At 35.3% G+C, this 18245-nt stretch overlaps 1 protein-coding gene across 2 annotated transcripts in view; it reads right to left on the reverse strand.

Moving 5' to 3' along the window:
* Window positions 1-15570, reverse strand: part of LOC110462285 (SH3 domain-binding protein 2-like) — a 36901-nt gene extending 21331 nt beyond the window's left edge. Inside the window, exons 1-3 of one of the 2 annotated variants that reach the window (XM_021516196.1) lie at window positions 15481-15570; window positions 1736-1836; window positions 1034-1120 (exon numbers count right to left, since the gene is read on the reverse strand). In XM_021516196.1, the coding sequence (XP_021371871.1) occupies window positions 1034-1120; window positions 1736-1784 (136 nt within the window). In that variant the 5' untranslated portion in view covers window positions 1785-1836; window positions 15481-15570. Of the gene's footprint in view, window positions 1-1033; window positions 1121-1735; window positions 1837-4572; window positions 4677-15480 lie in introns of those variants that run through there. The other variant, XM_021516198.1, reaches the window with a different exon arrangement.
* Between the last annotated feature and the right edge of the window lie 2675 nt (window positions 15571-18245).

Consider the following 18245-nt stretch of genomic DNA (forward strand, 5'->3'; position numbering starts at 1 on the left):
GAAAATAAGACAGAAACAAGTGTCACAAAAATAAAGCAAATATGTTACATACTTACTATTATATACAATAGCTATATCATATATAGAGCATGGTAGAGGGAAGAGGAACACAGAATATATCTATATCATAATTGGACCTGTTGTAAAGAGGTTATACAATGAGCTTCCTGTTTTCCTGTTACAAGCTAAATATGGATAATTGATGTATCATCATGTAACAATACCGGTACGCCCCTCTTTAAATGTAAAGTAACCGCTGATATGTACCGGTACAAGGCATCATGATACACACTCCTTAACACCCGGCATTTTGAACAATGCACTGTTTTTCTATGAATGCTAAGTGGAAATTTCACTTTTTGTGGTCACATCAATTGATGTACGTGAGCTTTTACACGATCATGACACTTAGGTAAAAAAAAGAAAGGTGTCAATTAAGGGAGTCTCCTCTAAATTGTTAAATTCCATGGTCACGATTACTCGCGTTCTCTACACCCCGGGAATATGTCATAGCAAAGGTGAGGGCACGCGATTAGCTATTTGACTCGATTCATGTAAAATAAACATGAACACTTGCTAGACAGATATACCTGTGCTTACAGCTTAGGCTGTTACATGCGCTTAGAAGATTACAGAGGAGAGACACCAAACTTCAGAGCCGGTCAATTATACCATTACGCTGCATGGCGATTCTTTTCATGTACATCACAGAATCAAATATGTAAACTTATATCATCCACAGGGTTGCACATACAGATCCTTTTAGGTCTTTAAAACATATTCCAGGGATGCAAATAACGAAAGAGAGCGTAACCCCTGAAATTCCGATGATGGCACCCAATGGCCTATCAATTGTAATCTTCACCGACTCATACCATATGATTAAATGTACGATAAACGCCTATTCTTAAAGTACCCCACTGTAGTTGATGCTAGCACGCATGATTTTCATTACAATAGGCCAATTATCTCTCCAGAAGATCTGCAAGAATCAAGTTTCATCACTGTGCAATCTGTTTGTGCGATGACTTACAATTGAATATTTCAAGTTTGTTGACAAAGTGACGTTTTCGAAGCCATCCGCTATACGTGTTATCGGTTCTCAGTAAATCCTGGCAACCTAGAAAAGATGGTAATATACAACAATTTTCAATAAAAGGAAAGAAAAAAAAACACAATTTACAAACTAATACCATTTAATTCACTAAACTTTTATCTCTCTTTCCTTACAGTTTTTCATAACCAATTCATTACCAGTGTATACCACAGAAGTGCAGATTTCATTTTATTTTTATAATAAAAGGGTTCATTCATGAAATGAAAATTGAATGAGATGAAAAAAATACTGAACTGAGTATTACATAATATCAATATACATACATCCGACGATTATATAAAATTTCAAGCATAAGGAAGGCATCACTTGACTCTTGTATCGCTCACAATATCATATTTGTGTCTTTTTGACATCTTTATAATTAAGTTAAAAGAGAACAATTTGTTTCCTTTATTGTTATGTATTATTCTTGTATTCTTATTGTTATAATTTGTGGTATATACTCTCTTAAAGGAAATATAACTATTTATATTGGGAACGTGTTTTTGAGACAAGCTCTATTTATAACAAACAAATCCTCTTTTTCGATTGAATATACGCAAACATATACCATATCAAACATGTTTAAACTATCGCGTTACAAACCTATAAATAGAAATATATAAAGAATATACGTACTTATATTCTGTAAAGGCTGCGGAATATCCCCGTCATAAATCGTCGCCATGACGTCACCATCACATGTAAATGTTTGGTAGGGACAACACTGGATAACGAGTCTGCAAATACAATAAATAAATAGGTGTCCGTTTGTTGATGTTTGGAACGCTGTGCCAGCATAGTATTTCAGCGAGATGGCACTATAAAGTCGGCGTCAGATCCGCACTATCACAAGGAGGCAAATACACCAACATACCCTGTCTCCGGCACACATACACACATGCACGCTTACACAACACATATGGAGGCATGTCTTTAAACGTCCTAAGCTGTTAATAGGACGTTGAACAATGTAACACCAAACCAAACCAAACCAAAAGTTTGTTTGCACCTTAAATTCTTCACAAGGTATTGCGAGTAAGATAAATAAAAGAATTCCTGAGAATACAGTATTGTGCAAAAGTTTCTGTTCCTTACTCGAATGGACAGGACCAAGGAACAGTGGAACTATAGAGTTATTCAATGTTTGTACTACAGAATGAAAGGTTTTCGAAATATTAGACAGGGAAATGCCAAAAAGAGCGGACCTACATGTATGATTCCAAGAGATTATCTCTTGGAATCATTAATATTGGTCCACTCTTTTTGATAGTAGTTTTCATCGTCACCCAAAACAGTAAACAAGCATTTTGTGTAGTTTTGATATACACTGAAGAAAAAAGAAATGGACCAGGTACGAATGGATTTTGATAAAAAGAATCTTTGGAACGAACTGTCCAAGCTTTGCAGCCAGGGTCATCCGAAAGAAAACAAATTGAGAGTGAAGGCTGATTGATTCTTTGATAAGATGTACGACACTTCTAAAATGTCATCAATTATTTCAGACGACCTGCTCAGTAATTGAGAATCCATTGGCTATCTTCCTTGTAGGATAACTTGTGTTCTTTGGTTCAGGTCAATGCAAATAAGATGAAATAAGCGTACATGTGATAGCGCAGAACACAACAATTTGTGTGTGAAAGTTAACTGATGCCTGCCACGTTTTGGCCAAAGTATGGATTTGGTTCCCCTGGAATAAAAATTGTTAAAACAAAGGCAACATTTTTGTGTATGTAAATAGGACCCGTAAAACAGGTCCTTGATTGTTAAGAGAGGAAAAATACAAGTAGTTTCATCTTCCAAACGTTCTGTTTCAAATTCTCTTTTGCGCAGATACTTTATGAGGCACTTTGGACAAAATACTAACATCTTCATTTGAGCAATATATGCCACTTTTAGTCAATATAACCAAAAGCTATTTATACTGTTGATATTTTTACATTTCTTGAACCTTTACATTTTAGAGCTTTCTCGAAAATACGATGGCAATCTTCACTAATACATTTACTCTTCATAATGAGATGAATTTTAACAAATGAGTATGAAATATCCCCTTGAAGCAAAGTAGAAATACAACTCTGATGATGAAATGTATAAAAAAAATCATAAAATGTTTAAGTACAAATTCTAAAAAGTGACCCAGATAAAACATTTGATCACCATGCCAAGTGATGAAGCAAATCTGATTTGGAATTTTTTGTGACCTAACATGCACTGAAAGGGTTATTGTAGGCTTTCAACGAATTTTATAACCAAATACATGTACCTGCAATTATAGGGTGCATTGCTTTTGGTGGACGCCAGGGAAGTGTCTTAGGCCCTCACCTTTTTGGGTACACATGGTAGTTTGTTGTGCGAAATGAATTCTTTCCACCACTATTTTTTGGACTGAATTGTTGCATACATATTTGATATAACACCACTTCATCATACTATAAAGCTTCTTGGTGTACAGGAATAATAAGAATAAAAAATCCTGTATGTTCCATTAGAATTTTCACAAAATGTTCGATTATCCTCACATTCTGGTTGATGTATATATTATTTCAGTATCACATGAAAGAAAAGGTTCTTTCCAAAGTATAATGTTGAAAACTGAGTAAAGCATATCTGGTAATGAAAACCATTGTTATACGTAAATATGATTGATAGTAATAGAACCAGTAGCTGTAGCAATTCCATTTATATGGATATTTACAAAGTTGACTTGCAAAGATCAATACAATAGATAATGTATGAACTCCCCAAAATAAATAAATAGATAATTATAAATAAATAAATGATAAATAAAATAAAATAAATTAATGAAATCAAATAAATAAATAAAAAATAAAAAAATAAAAAAAAAGATATCTTAGTTTTAAAACAAATGCTTAAATACAGCCCATTGCACCGTTAAGATGAAATGACATGGTAACAATCATAACCAAGATTTTAAAAGAAACAAATATACACCAAGATACCCCCTGGTAACAAAGGGTCATGAACGGCTATATTTATCTGTTTACAACCTAGTTTCCGACCTTGTCTGAGGGTATATATACAACGCTTCCTGTCAGTATATATATACAAAGTCAATAAGAAAAAGACTGTCGATAGGCAAATCATCAAGATATATCTCTACTCTCTACATTAAAGCTGGAATGAAATATTTCCATTGGTAAGATCCTATATTGTAGTCCTTGTAAGTTTTCGCCGTACAGACCCAGATATCTCATCATCTCATACGTATACGGTTCCGTCTATGTACACATGAAAGTATACCATAGAATATAAATGAAACGGAAGGCAAAAAATTAGGTAACAATTTAAAAGGTTTTTGACAACAACATATGTATGCTTATTCCGGCGTTCAAACATCATACATTATTTTTTTTCTATTGAATATCTTAGATATCATTTAATCCTATTGACTGTCAAGCGTAAAACTGATGTAATACTCGCGCGGTGAAAGGAAATAATTTATAAAAGAACACCTGTATGAATATTCTAGTCAGTGCCAGATCAGAATGTGTCCTGTACAAATCTCTTCAGATTGTGTGCATTGGCAGGTGTAATGCTATAGCATGTAGTCACGCTGTTGTGCACTAAAAACACATTACCGCCAGTCTCAATTACACTTCACAACTCTGTGTGTACAGTCCACAAAACACTATGGTAGTGATCGACTCTCTCTCTTAAGCTTTCACTTAGGCGGAGTCTCTTTGTTGTTATGTTAACCAATGGACGTACCGTTACGGAATCTAAAGATGTTGGATATAAGGTACCGAGAGTATTCAACCCATTGTTTACCTGTCTGATATATTTTGACCTAACCTAAATTATTCAGTAATTTTACACGTTTTAAGGGTTTAGACCAATTTTTGGTAACAATGCCACCCCCAATGATAATATTTATCTAAACCCCGAAAACGTATAAAATTACTCTGAACAACTTAGCTAATTAGGTCCAAATAAAGATGTAACCAATTATCAGGTCCCTGTGATCCTAACAGCCGATTAATGTGGAAAGCCCTGCATAATTGAGGGTTTTCTTTTGCATTTTATGCTTAAGGAACATTTAAGTACAAAAATTAATCTTCTGCCCCTACTGTAATACTTGTACTATATATCTGCATCTCCCTTTAAAACCGTTTACACATGACTTTAACTAGAACTGTAGCCAGGATAGGTTCAAATCCGGACAAACTATAATACAATACACTTAAGCATGTTTACTTAGATTGGTACTGGAGATCTGCTGTACTAGAAAGTTGTTTCCTTCCTTACTGAAACTGTTTATCAATGGGCATGTACAGCAGTACTAGTCCTTCAAAAGCACTGACAGCTTGACACCAAATAAAAATTTAAAAAAAACTTTGCCTATCTTTTGAAATGTATATCAGTAGACGCTAATTTGAGTTAAAAATAGAATAACAATTTGGCTAGGAATGCTTCAAGTAAGTCACCCATGGAGCACCAATAAGCCTGTTAAAAATAATCTTTCACCTCATTCAGTGAAAATTGGAGACAAAATATGATCATATAGACAAATTCATCCCATATGTTTTTTTCCTTCATAGCAGTGTGGTGTGTATTAAAAGTAAATCTGATTTTATTGACGGCTAGAATAGCGTTTGCCTGTTTTAGACAGAAATAGCTGATTTGACAAGCGTCTGTGTGGAAGTCATTGACGTGTATCAAGTGGAGTAATAGAAAAGTGCTAGACTGGCCCCGGTCTCTATAATTTTGAATCATTTAGAAAAAAAATAACTTTAATTCTATAGTTCTAAACTAGGGGGAGATAAGCTAGTAGTAAAATGCAGTCGAGAAATTCTTCATAACTTAGCTGGGGCTCGAAGCCAGTCTAGAACAGTGCACGCAGTGTAGAGAGCAAGTCAAGCGTTAAGATAGAGGTTATGTTTGGCAACAATGGCGGTTCAGTGTTATAGAGAAATTCTCTATTTTTTTCAGATTCCACACCAGTACGATGTTAACTACAATATATATGCCTGTTTAAAAGATGAGGAATCACTGTCAGTGAACAAGCAGAGGATTTTGCAAAAATTTGTGCGGCTAAAGATATTCTGTAGAGAAGATTAATTCACAATGTTTACATGATAGTGCTTAAACAGTAATTGTAGGCTCTCAGGAGCTTTGCCAATTTTAACTACTTCATATTTGAACAAGGAGGTTGAATACAAAACCAACTTACTTTTTGACATTTTTAATCTTGCTTGCTTAAGCTACACATTCTATTCAGATACATGCTAGATTTAACCTGACTTGCATTATAGATTGAGGTATTAAGGTTCAAGCTGGTTCTATCTTTTAACTCCAATGATAAATGGTGACATATTCAGATATTATGTGAATACTATTGACATTAAGAATGTCTAAACTAAAACACTCTACATAAAATGTACATGATGTACTTGTACGAAATCAAAAAAGATTAAAGGTCAATTGCAATGATAGCCTGTACTTGGGAATGCAATTGAAAATCAAAGGTCATTCACAGCATAAATATGTAGTACTTGAGTTTACATTCACAGCATAAATATGTAGTAGATCTACTTGAATTTACATATGTATCACAAACAGCCGAATTAAGTCTGCTAGCGGTATTTGTTACTCTGCTGTTTATCCAAGTTTGTTTTGGGACTTTTTTTAAACCAAACCTTTATTTTCGCTCAATATAAACCACATTCTTTTAATGACGACAACATATTTTGTTGAATAATGTTGAAAGTATAACTAATTAAGGATGCAGAACCCGAATCGGATCAGTACCCAAATCAGATCACTTTTTGCAAAAATAATTTTAAATCAATAAATGTGTCAACACATCAGTTATAACAATGATGTTACTTTGGAACAGATAGACATGCACTATTTTTTGTCTACAGATAATTAGTTTTTAAATTAAAATAGCACTAGAAAACGTAATTCAAACTCAAATGTCGGTGTTTTGTTTTTAGAAAATGGCGGTGCGACGACTATGCATTCTGTTTTGGCTATAGGAATAAATTCACCTTGTAGAAATGCTTGTTTTCATATAAATTCCAACGGTCGTCATAAAATGTTGACATGCTGACAAAAAAAATATTAATTTGAAGTGTAAGATACTGCAAAGGTCAAGCCTTGATCCGAATTGGATCCTGACATTCGCAAAAACCGGAGACGCTGATAGGCGACTTCAGAATGTTCTAAAAATGTTTCCCGTGAGCCCCGGTGTAACAGACACTTCTTCCCCCCCCCCTACCCCCCACTGAAAGTTTCACATGGTTACACTTCTAAGTTGGGTGATCTTATAATTACAGACAAATAATACAGTATAAGTATTAAGAGTGGCTTAAGGTAATAGGATTGTGTCGCCATTTCTCAGTAGAATTTATTCAAATTTTGTAGATATATTGCTTGGAAGTAAAGAAAATTTTCTGCCACAAAAAAAAATAGGTTGTCAGAATTTTAAGGATTTTAAAAGGAAATTTATGTAAAAAGGAAAAGGAGTGAATTTTGAAAAAAACAATTGAAACACACAATTTTTTGCAAAATAATGTCAATAAAAATGATACTTACATAGATTAGTATTGCATTAATGTATATATATCAATTTCATAAATGCTGAAATTGTGTACAATTAATTATCTATAAACGATTAAAAATTGACATTTTACAATAAAAGCATATACACATAGTAATTGCATGCAAGAGTAATCGTTCTTGAAAAACTTCACAGTAGTGAAATAGGTAGCCGGTTTCTGAAGTACAGAAAAATGGACACATATGATTCATTGATCAAAAAACAACTGAACTAGAACACTGACAGGTCAGTAAGGGCCCGTCTTGTGGCAATATATCCCCCATAATCATCAAGAAGCAATCTGCCCATATAGCTGAGCTTGACGCTTGACATTTGGACTTCAAAAAGAATCGCAAGGAAGCAAAATATACATTTTACATGTACTATGATGCGAGTCTTGTTTCCTTCAACCTCCATATTTGCTGGGCTAACAGAAATGTAAATACCGGTGCAATACTTATTTGTTAGCTTTGATTTGTTTTATTTCACCTTATATACCTCCTCCATCAAGAGCCAGGGTCAAAGTCAGAGATCCACTTTGTCTTTGACCTTTGGACCCAAATGACCTTGACCATTAACCCATGGCAGTGACCCTGATCTATGCTCAGTTGACTTATTCTTTAATTCGGACCATATTTGCTTCTTGATATCATAACAAAATGTTCATCAGTAAAAAATACAAAACTTGACCTTGACCCTTTGGACCTTGTTACCTGGACCTAAGGTCATCAGTTGACTCTGTGTTAAGTTCTGAACAACATTGCTTTATAATGTCATAACAAAATGTTCATCAGGGAAAAGGTACAAAATTTAACCTTGACCTTTGACCCCATGACCTTGACCTTTGGTCAGTTGACTCCTTGATTAATTCTGATCAACTTTGCTTCATCATGTCATAACAAAATGTTCATCAGTGAAAAAATGCAAAATTTGACCTTGACCTTTGAATTTAATGACCTTGACTTTTGACCTCAGTGTGTCTCTTTGTTTAATTCCGACAACTTTGCTTGATAATGTCATAGCGAAATGTTCACCAGTAAAAAGCTAAAAAATTTGAGCTTGACCCCCGACCCGATGACCAATTAATACCATCAGTCAGTAACATAATTTGTGGACAGACAGACAGACAGAGTGATTACTATAGGGCACCCTTATCTCTGTCACAGACAGACAGACAGACAGAGTGATTACTATCGGGCACCCGTATCTCTGTCACAGACAGACAGACAGACTGATTACTATAGGGCACCCGTATCTCTGTCACAGACAGACAGCCAGACAGAGTGATTACTATAGGGCACCCGTATCTCTGTCACAGACAGACATACAGACAGAGTTATTACTATAGTGCACCCGTATCTCTGTCACAGACAGACAGACAGAGTGATTACTATAGGGCCCCCGTATCTCTGTCACAGACAGACAGACAGACAGATTGATTACTATAGGGCACCCGTATCTCTGTCTCAGACAGACAGACAGACAGAGTGATTACTATAGTGCACCCGTATCTCTGTCACAGACAGACAGACAGACTGATTACTATAGGGCACCCGTATCTCTGTCACAGACAGACAGCCAGACAGAGTGATTACTATAGGGCACCCGTATCTCTTTCACAGACAGACAGACAGACAGAGTGATTACTATCGGGCACCCGTATCTCTGTCACAGACAGACAGACAGACTGATTACTATAGGGCACCCGTATCTCTGTCACAGACAGACATACAGACAGAGTTATTACTATAGTGCACCCGTATCTCTGTCACAGACAGACAGACAGACGGAGTGATTACTATAGGGCACTCGTATCTCTGTCACAGACAGACAGACTGACAGACAGAGTGATTACTATAGGGCACCCGTATCTCTGTCACAGACAGACATACAGACAGAGTTATTACTATAGTGCACCCGTATCTCTGTCACAGACAGACAGACAGAGTGATTACTATAGGGCCCCCGTATCTCTGTCACAGACAGACAGACAGACAGAGAGATTACTATAGGGCACCCTTATCTCTGTCACAGACAGACAGACAGACAGAGGGATTACTATAGGGCACCCGTACCTGATACGAGGCCCTAATTAATGCCTGGATTGCTTTGCAATACTTTAATATTGAAGGAACACACTGTTCTGTCAATAATAATTAAGCACACAACATTCCTCACTTTAATATTAAACATTAGATTATGCGGAAATTGAGACAGAGTGATTACTATAGGGCACCCGTATCTCTTTCACAGACAGACAGACAGACAGAGTGATTACTATAGTGCACCCGTATCTCTGTCACAGACAGACAGACAGACCGAGTGATTACTATAGGGCACTCGTATCTCTGTCACAGACAGACAGACAGACAGACAGAGTGATTACTATAGGGCACCCGTACCTGATACGAGGCCCTAATTAATGCCTGGATTGCTTTGCAATACTTTAATATTGAAGGAACACACTGTTCTGTCAATAATAATTAAGCACACAACATTCATCACTTTAATATTAAACATTAGATTATGCGGAAATTGTGATACTGTCTCCCTACATTGGATTTTCAACTAGGGATGTACTTCCTAATTCCGTTTAGCAGTACGTACAATCCTATGACCTTAAGGAAGATGTTTAAATAACCTGTATTAAATTCGTTTTCCTCTTGGTGACAATGTTATCCTTATTTCCTCATCAGAAAAAAAGCTACAGGTTTTTGTGTTTTAACACGAAACTATCAACAAAATTGGCTGTATACGTAAACCTTGATATTAACCTACACAAATGTACTGACGCCAGCTCTCATTTAACGATCATTAATTTTCCTTTCTTCAGTAGCATCATTCCAACCTAGGCAGAAGTATACTTACAACTGTTCAATTATATGTAACTACATCATACCAGGTGTAGTTATATGGCCACTGATAATGTAGCTAAGTATTGGTCAATTTAACTATAATGCAATTTCACAACCTGGAAATAGCAGCATGGCATCACACGAAAAGAGAGCTGCCTCCGGTGTTTACATTTTAAAACATTCAAGTGTGACGTCACATCCCAGTACCCGTACAGGAAAAGAATTGCCTCTCAGGAGTACTGTATACATTAAGGGGAAAGTAACTCTAATGAAAAGAGAACTCTATGATTATGAATGTAATTATATTGAATATATCCTAGATGTTTTAAACTGTGATAAATTAACAATTGGTTTATACAATAGTTGATATATAGTCTTACTGTGAAGTGCATCTCCTTTACAAGAGAGTTCAACAATAAAAAAACTAATTTAGTAGTTATGTTGTATTTTGACAGCGTTGATAAACAAGAGGCCCAATGGGCCTGCATCGGACATTAGGTTGAACAGAGTTAATAGTCTTCCAACCCAGCATGCTTCTGGCAAAATATCATTACCCTGGACCTTTTGGTTATACAGAACAAATCATTTAAAGATTAAAACATATATTGACCACTGTGACCTTGAATTTTGGCGAAGGTCATTCACTTGGTAGTCCTTCATCCCAGCATGTTAATGGCCAAATATCATCACCCATGGCCTTTTGCTTTTTAAGAAGTCATTCAATGTTTTTTTAAACATATCTGACACTTGTGACCTTGAATATATATATTTGTATGTCAAGGTCATTCATTTGAACAAACTTGGTAGTCCTTCATCCCAGCATGCTACTAGCCAAATATCATCACAATAGGCCTATTGGTTATTCAGAAGTTGTTTAAAGGTTTTAAACATATTTGCCCTCTGTGACCTTTAATATAAGTCAATGTCATTTATTTGAACAAACTTGGTAGCCCTTCATCCCAGCATGTTACTGGCCAAATATCCTCACCTAGGCCTCTCGGTTATTCAGAAAAAGTTGTTTGAAGGTTTTAAACATATTTGACCCCTGTGACATTGAATATAAATCAAGGTCATTTATTTGAACAAACTTGGTAGCCCTTCATTTCAGCATGTCACTGGCCTACATGTATATCATCACCCTAGGCCTCTTGGTTATCCAGAAGAAGTTGTTTAAAGATTTTAACATATTTGACCCCTGTGACCTTGAAAATGGATGAAGGTCACTTATTTGAACAAAATTGGTAGCCCTTCATCCCAGCATTCTACTAGCCAAATATCATCACAATAGGCCTATTGGTTATTCAGAAGTTGTTTAAAGGTTTTAAACATATTTGCCTTGATCTGTGACCTTTAATATAAGTCAATGTCATTTATTTGAACAAACTTGGTAGCCCTTCATCCCAGCATGTTACTGGCCAAATATCATCACCTAGGTCTCTCGGTTATTTAGAAAAAGTTGTTTGAAGGTTTTAAACATATTTGACCCCTGTGACATTGAATATAAATCAAGGTCATTTATTTGAACAAACTTTGTTGCCCTTCATTTCAGCATGTTACTGGCCAAATATCATCATCCTAGGCCTCTTGGTTATTTAGAAGAAGTTGTTTAAAGATTTTAACATATTTGACCCCCATGACCTTGAAAATCGATGAAGGTCATTTATTTGAACAAACTTGATAGCCCTTCATCCAAGCATGCTTCTGGCCAAATATCATCAACCTAGGCCTTTTGGTTACTGAGAAGAAGTTGTTTAAAGTAAAATGTTGACGCCAGCGGGACGGACTACGGACGGCGGATGCCGCACCATGCCATAAGCTCACTTGGCCCTTCGGGCCAGGTGAGCTAAAAAAAGGGAGGTAACTCTGACACAAATAATATGTAAGAGATCTAGATAGCATATACCCTTAAGTTCACTAAAGATTTATGCCTGCCGAGATAAAAAAATAAAACCTTCCTGATGGCATCAAGATAAGTCAATGTTTGTGTATTAAGTCATGCATGAACATACATACTTAAACTTTGTATTGTTCAGCTCAAAATACATTAAAAAGTTCCTTGTTATGGGGCCTCTTGTGCCCACAGACATTAACATCTCTTCACAATCCATCTGCTGTTTTAGTAAGTTCACGTCTAATTTACATGAACATTTAAAACATTGAGTAACATGAGACAACTTATTTCGATGAATAAGTATCAAAGACGTTTTTTCTATAATTTTTATTAATACTGCTATTCTATAAAAAAAAAAAGCATATTCAAAATTTACTAGCTGATGAATATATATGTCGACTGTTTTTGTCGATGGATGGTAAAACTGGAGACCCTTGAATTTGAAGGTAGGCCTATAGGAGTCATGTGCTGCTGGTCATCTAACAGTCTGTTAAAACGGATTTTAGGAACATATCATAACAAAAGGAAATCGACCGATCTTTGGAAGTCCGGTTGCAATTTACATTCAGAACACTGCTGCAGATTGATTTTTTTTTTACTTTTTTTTTTTTTGTGGCAGCGGTACGGGGATCCATACGATAAGTATACTAACAGTATGATATACAATGAATGACGCGATCTCAACGTGCTTTGTTAATACAAGCTTCAAGATGCCATTACGACCGTCTGAAAACATACCATGCAGTGTCATGCAGATATTTTTTGTTCTATAGAATGCCTCCAATTTCTAACAATTTGATCACACGGTTTACCTGTTTCTCGTCTTGTACAGCCAATACACGTCGACACGACCATCAATTACCTTTTATTGTATGGAATCACATAAATAACATGATAGGTGCTAGTTACTTAGCATATTGGGTTGGCTGTTGTTCAAAACATTTTAAAACATTCACCACTTTATCGTTTAGGGGACGGGGTCAAACTTTATATAAAGGTCAAGTAAGATAATACTTCCAATGAGTTGGTATTTCAGGAACTAACAGTTAAGATCAAGGTCAACGTACCTATTTATAGAAGTCTGCCTAAAAATGACACAAACTTGCATGGAAGCGGTAACATTTATATCTTGCAGTATGTTTTCAGTTTTGACACTTACATTTTGAATGTTCTTTATTCCACTTTTGGAATTGAATAAAAACTCCAAACTTCTTTGATTCAAAAATATAACAATAATGCCAACGTAACTTTCAAAACCTGACATATTGATAAATTAGTAGTCTGGCTACCAGCCCGTAAGTTTTTATGAAGAATTTCTCAACTGTATTTAACTACTAGCTTATCTCCCCCTAGTTTAGAAGAATCGGACACCCAAGTGATCAAAATGGTTATTCAATAGTCTAGGGGGCCAGTCTAATAGACCAGCTGCACAGCAAGAAAAATCTTAAAATAACATATTTGGAACAAACTACTTAGCCTATATATATTTTTTGCAATCAATGGCAATATGTTGTTCTTAAAACACATTTATTGTAGTAAGCTGCACAGCATCCTACACTCTCTACACAAAGCGAAAGTAAGCACAACCCCTGGAGTGTCCAGGATTGCAGGACTGAGTTGATGAAAGCATTGTTAGCTTAAAGCCAAAAAACATGAAAAACATCAGGTTGGATGTATTCATATCATCAATATCAATATATAACTGACCTTGTTTATAACATATTATAAATGATGATCTGATGACAATAAACAGAAAAAGTTAGCATATTTTGGCTTGTTAAAACAAATATCATTGAAAAATGAAAAAAAAAAAGAATAATCTCAAGCTTAACCAATTCCGAGATCCTATAAAGCTATTAAGCAGGACAGTAAACTTTCAAGAGCTTCAGTCGTATAAAGAATTGTTAGCTTAATAAAACACAAAAGATAAATTTCATTAATACATTATATAAGTTGTATATCTATTTTTAAAAAATATTCAAACATGTCATTGTGTATCAAGGGATCATGAATTCAAGTCAGCATCAGACATTAAAACCAAAATTAGTCATTTTTCCTGACACTTTCAAAAACAAAATATAATGTAAATATGATGCATAATTTACTGTCATTTGGACACACGTAAAATAAGATGTTTCACTCTGTGACAAATCTCTATCTCTATGTTATATATAAAACATTGAGGTCAGGATTTCCTCCAGCAGGATATAGGCGCATTTTACGTTAAGATGATTACAGTCCGACATAAACACTTCATATAACCTAATGTTAAATGCTGCATGACTTTCGAAGAAAGCTTCCACACAGTGAAACAGGTCAAGCTCGACTCCTTATACACACTACTACACTACTTCTCTTTATGACTTTCAAACTAACCCCTATAATGGTGACAGGAATTGATTTATAAATCAACACCCATCTTATTGAACCGCTTTGAGACGAGCTACTAACTAGGTTGTGATAAAGCGGTATATAAGAACCTTGAATTATTATTATATTATAATATATACTTCAGTTAGGAAGTGCTTACATATACATTTTGAAAATGGACTCCATCCATTATTTTATTACTACAATCACGGATATAACACATGTTCTTCAATGTATACAAACGCCCATCCCTCAGATATAAAAGATATATAATGCTTCCTACAATTTTATAAATACGAAAACAATACTAAAGTAAAATCCCTATGCAGTTAGAAATGTTTGCTTGTTCATCCGTCACGTCGTCAATGTCGGACTGTTGTGACAAATGTCTTTCGAATCAGCCCCTGTAGTTCAAGCAATACTTTGAAAACACCCCTCAATATATAACAGCAATATTAAATCAATCGTTGTCGTTCCAATGAAAGGTGGAAGGAACGTATGACGGTATGTTTTTGTAATCATCTCTGTCTCACACACCCACGCACACACACATAAATATAAACACACACAAAACACTAACAAGCATGTCCGCCTGAAAGAAGGAAGTAAAATAGCATACACAAGATAAATAGGCCATTAAAAGTAAATAATAATGATATCAAACTTAATTAATAAATGTAGTATCAATGCTGAACAAACTTACCAGGTAGCTGCTGGTTTTAATCAACGTAAAACATTTAAGAACGAGAATAATCCAGAAATTTAGGCCTGGAGCACTTTGCAGATTCTGATTCGCTACAATTTCAAACGAGGAAGTATATTTGTATGGTCATCTTAGCGAGCTCTCTCGGCGCAGTGTGTATTAGTTCGAAGAGAATGTGATGTCACAGGAGGGTATGCGAGTATGCTTAAACATTTGTTGTACGAGTATGACACTGGCAGGATCGATGCTTTTTGAATTATTATGCAACCGGAAGTGAATTAAGTGGACAGTATTAAGAAGCACCTCAAGAAGCGACTATATAGACGCTTATTATTAATTACAACGGTGTCACCTGCAATGAACCAATTATATTGCAAATCCTTTGTTATAGATTTATAGGAACTGTGTTCATTGCTAGGCATATAGGGTTATATTTGGTAGTTAAGATTGTTTTTGTCTAAACAAATTGTGGAACTTTTGAGTATCGTTTATACTTATATATAGTTGTGAGACTTCGGATATTTTTTGGAGCCATTAATGGATTTGTGTCGCACTCTAATATATAGTGACAGGGTATAATATTTACCACTCTGTGACATTACCACCACGTAACCAAACCATTATTATGACGTCATAATTTTTACGTTGGCTCCCACTGATCTTCCCTTGAGCATGGATTTTCTATTCATTAAACAAGCATACAAGATGCATACACTGGTTTGAACTTAATACTGACTTAAATAAACAAATTTTAAATAGTTTTAATATTGTAATATAAGTATCGACTAGTCTTGGCGTTCATTGTCATTCATAGCAATATTAATGATAATTTTGTCTGATTTTGGCAGGTTTGAACAAATCGTTTTCATGGATAAGGTAAAGTAAAGGTTGTAATGCAATGAAGGGTCTTGGTTGAAAATTGTTCAAGCAAATGTAAAGTTTCAGGTATTGTAATGCGTGCACTTATATTACTTACCATGTAACTTGTTTGGAAATGTTCTTGACGAAAAAGAAGAATTGGTTGGGAAACCCAATTTGTTTGCCTACAAGGGATGCCCCTTGAAAACCAGATTTTCCGTTCTGTGTCCGACCGGGTAAAAGCAAGGACAATCTTTCATTAGTTAATTATCCTTAAGTATATGCGTACTCAGTTCAATATTTATCATTCATGAACTTTTGTTGAGGTACATACAGTGTATGTGGTTATAAGTACATGTGAATGCGATACTGACCGGGACGAAGTCAAGGTAAATATCACTTTCAGGTCTATATAACCAGACATTCACCGAAATAAAAGTCCTTAATTGTTATATTAACTACGAAAGTTTGATGTTTGTATCATTAACCAAGAAGGAGATAAGTTCTGCATTTAGCAGAGAACATTGTGACGTTCCGATTGAAATGACGTCATAAAGTGAATATTGACCTGATGTCTCTAAAAATTTCACACTGAGTCAATATCACAAAGTGCCGACCTCCACGTGATTATCATTCAACCAATGAGGATGTAGGAAAAAAGGATACAACCGAATATTAACTATCATTATTTTTTCATATTATTCCCGACAAGAGATTGGCCAGGAGTGCATCACGTGTCCACCGATAAAAACTGATATTGACTTGGAGCGCGTGATTTTTGTTGAAGGACTGGATGTTTCTAAAAATATAACTATGACGTGTCTCCAAACGATGCACCGTCCCACCAGCTTTTTCATTGAGTTTTTTTCAGATTGCTAACATATCTGTTTTGTAAAATAATAAATCAATTGTAGCCTTTAACTTCGATTAATACCTGTATTTATCGACCCGAGAAAAGATATGTTGACCTCGGACTGCGTCCTCGGTTAATATATCTTTCCTCGGGTCGATAAATACAGGTATCGACCTCAGCCAAAGGCTATAATTGAATATTATCATATATTTGTAGCTTAATGTTAAGGCAACACTTTTAATTCAAAAGTTACCATTTTAAAAGGTACGTTATAATCATTTCCAGTTATGCAGAAACACGTAATGTAAAAAGAAAAAAGCGCTGATAGCACGACATTTAAATAGTCGTGTAGATGCAGTTGAGATATTTCCTCGGTCACATGACAATGTAGATGTTTGGTGATCAGGGAAGAAGGTTTAGCTCGTGTGTTCAGCCTGGATCGCTTCATGATAAGTTGTGATCTAGCCAATGAAATTACAGGTCATCTTTCAAGACATTTTAAACATTTCCTTACTGTTTTTGCTCTGATAATAGTCAAATATTGATACGCCAGGAGAAATATATCCAGATATTTATAATATTTTAGTTCCACTGACGCAGACTTTTCAGCCTGGACCTACCAAGGTAGTGTTAGTAGATTCCAGAAGTGAGCTATCAAGGAAGCTGCAGTAGCTTTTAGAAATGAGTTATCATAGTAGTTTTAGTAGCTTTTAGAAATGAGTCATCAAGATAGTTTTAGTAGCTTTTAGAAATGAGTTATCAAGGTAGCGTCAGTAGCTTTTAGAAATGAGTTATCAAGGTAGCGTCAGTAGCTTTTAGAAATGAGTTATCAAGGAAGCTGCAGTAGCTTTTAGAAATGAGTTTTCAAGGAAGCTGCAGTAGATTTTAGAAATGAGTTATCAAGGAAGCGTCAGTAGCTTTTAGAAATTAGTTATCAAGGTAGCGTCAGTATCTTTTAGAAATGAGTTATCAAGGTAGCGTTAGCAGCTTTTAGAAATGAGTTATCAAGGAAGCAGCAGTACCTTTTAGAAATGAGTTATCAAGGAAGCTTCAG

Source organism: Mizuhopecten yessoensis, unplaced genomic scaffold (assembly GCF_002113885.1).
Source record: "Mizuhopecten yessoensis strain PY_sf001 unplaced genomic scaffold, ASM211388v2 scaffold10771, whole genome shotgun sequence".
NCBI lineage: Eukaryota > Metazoa > Mollusca > Bivalvia > Pectinida > Pectinidae > Mizuhopecten > Mizuhopecten yessoensis.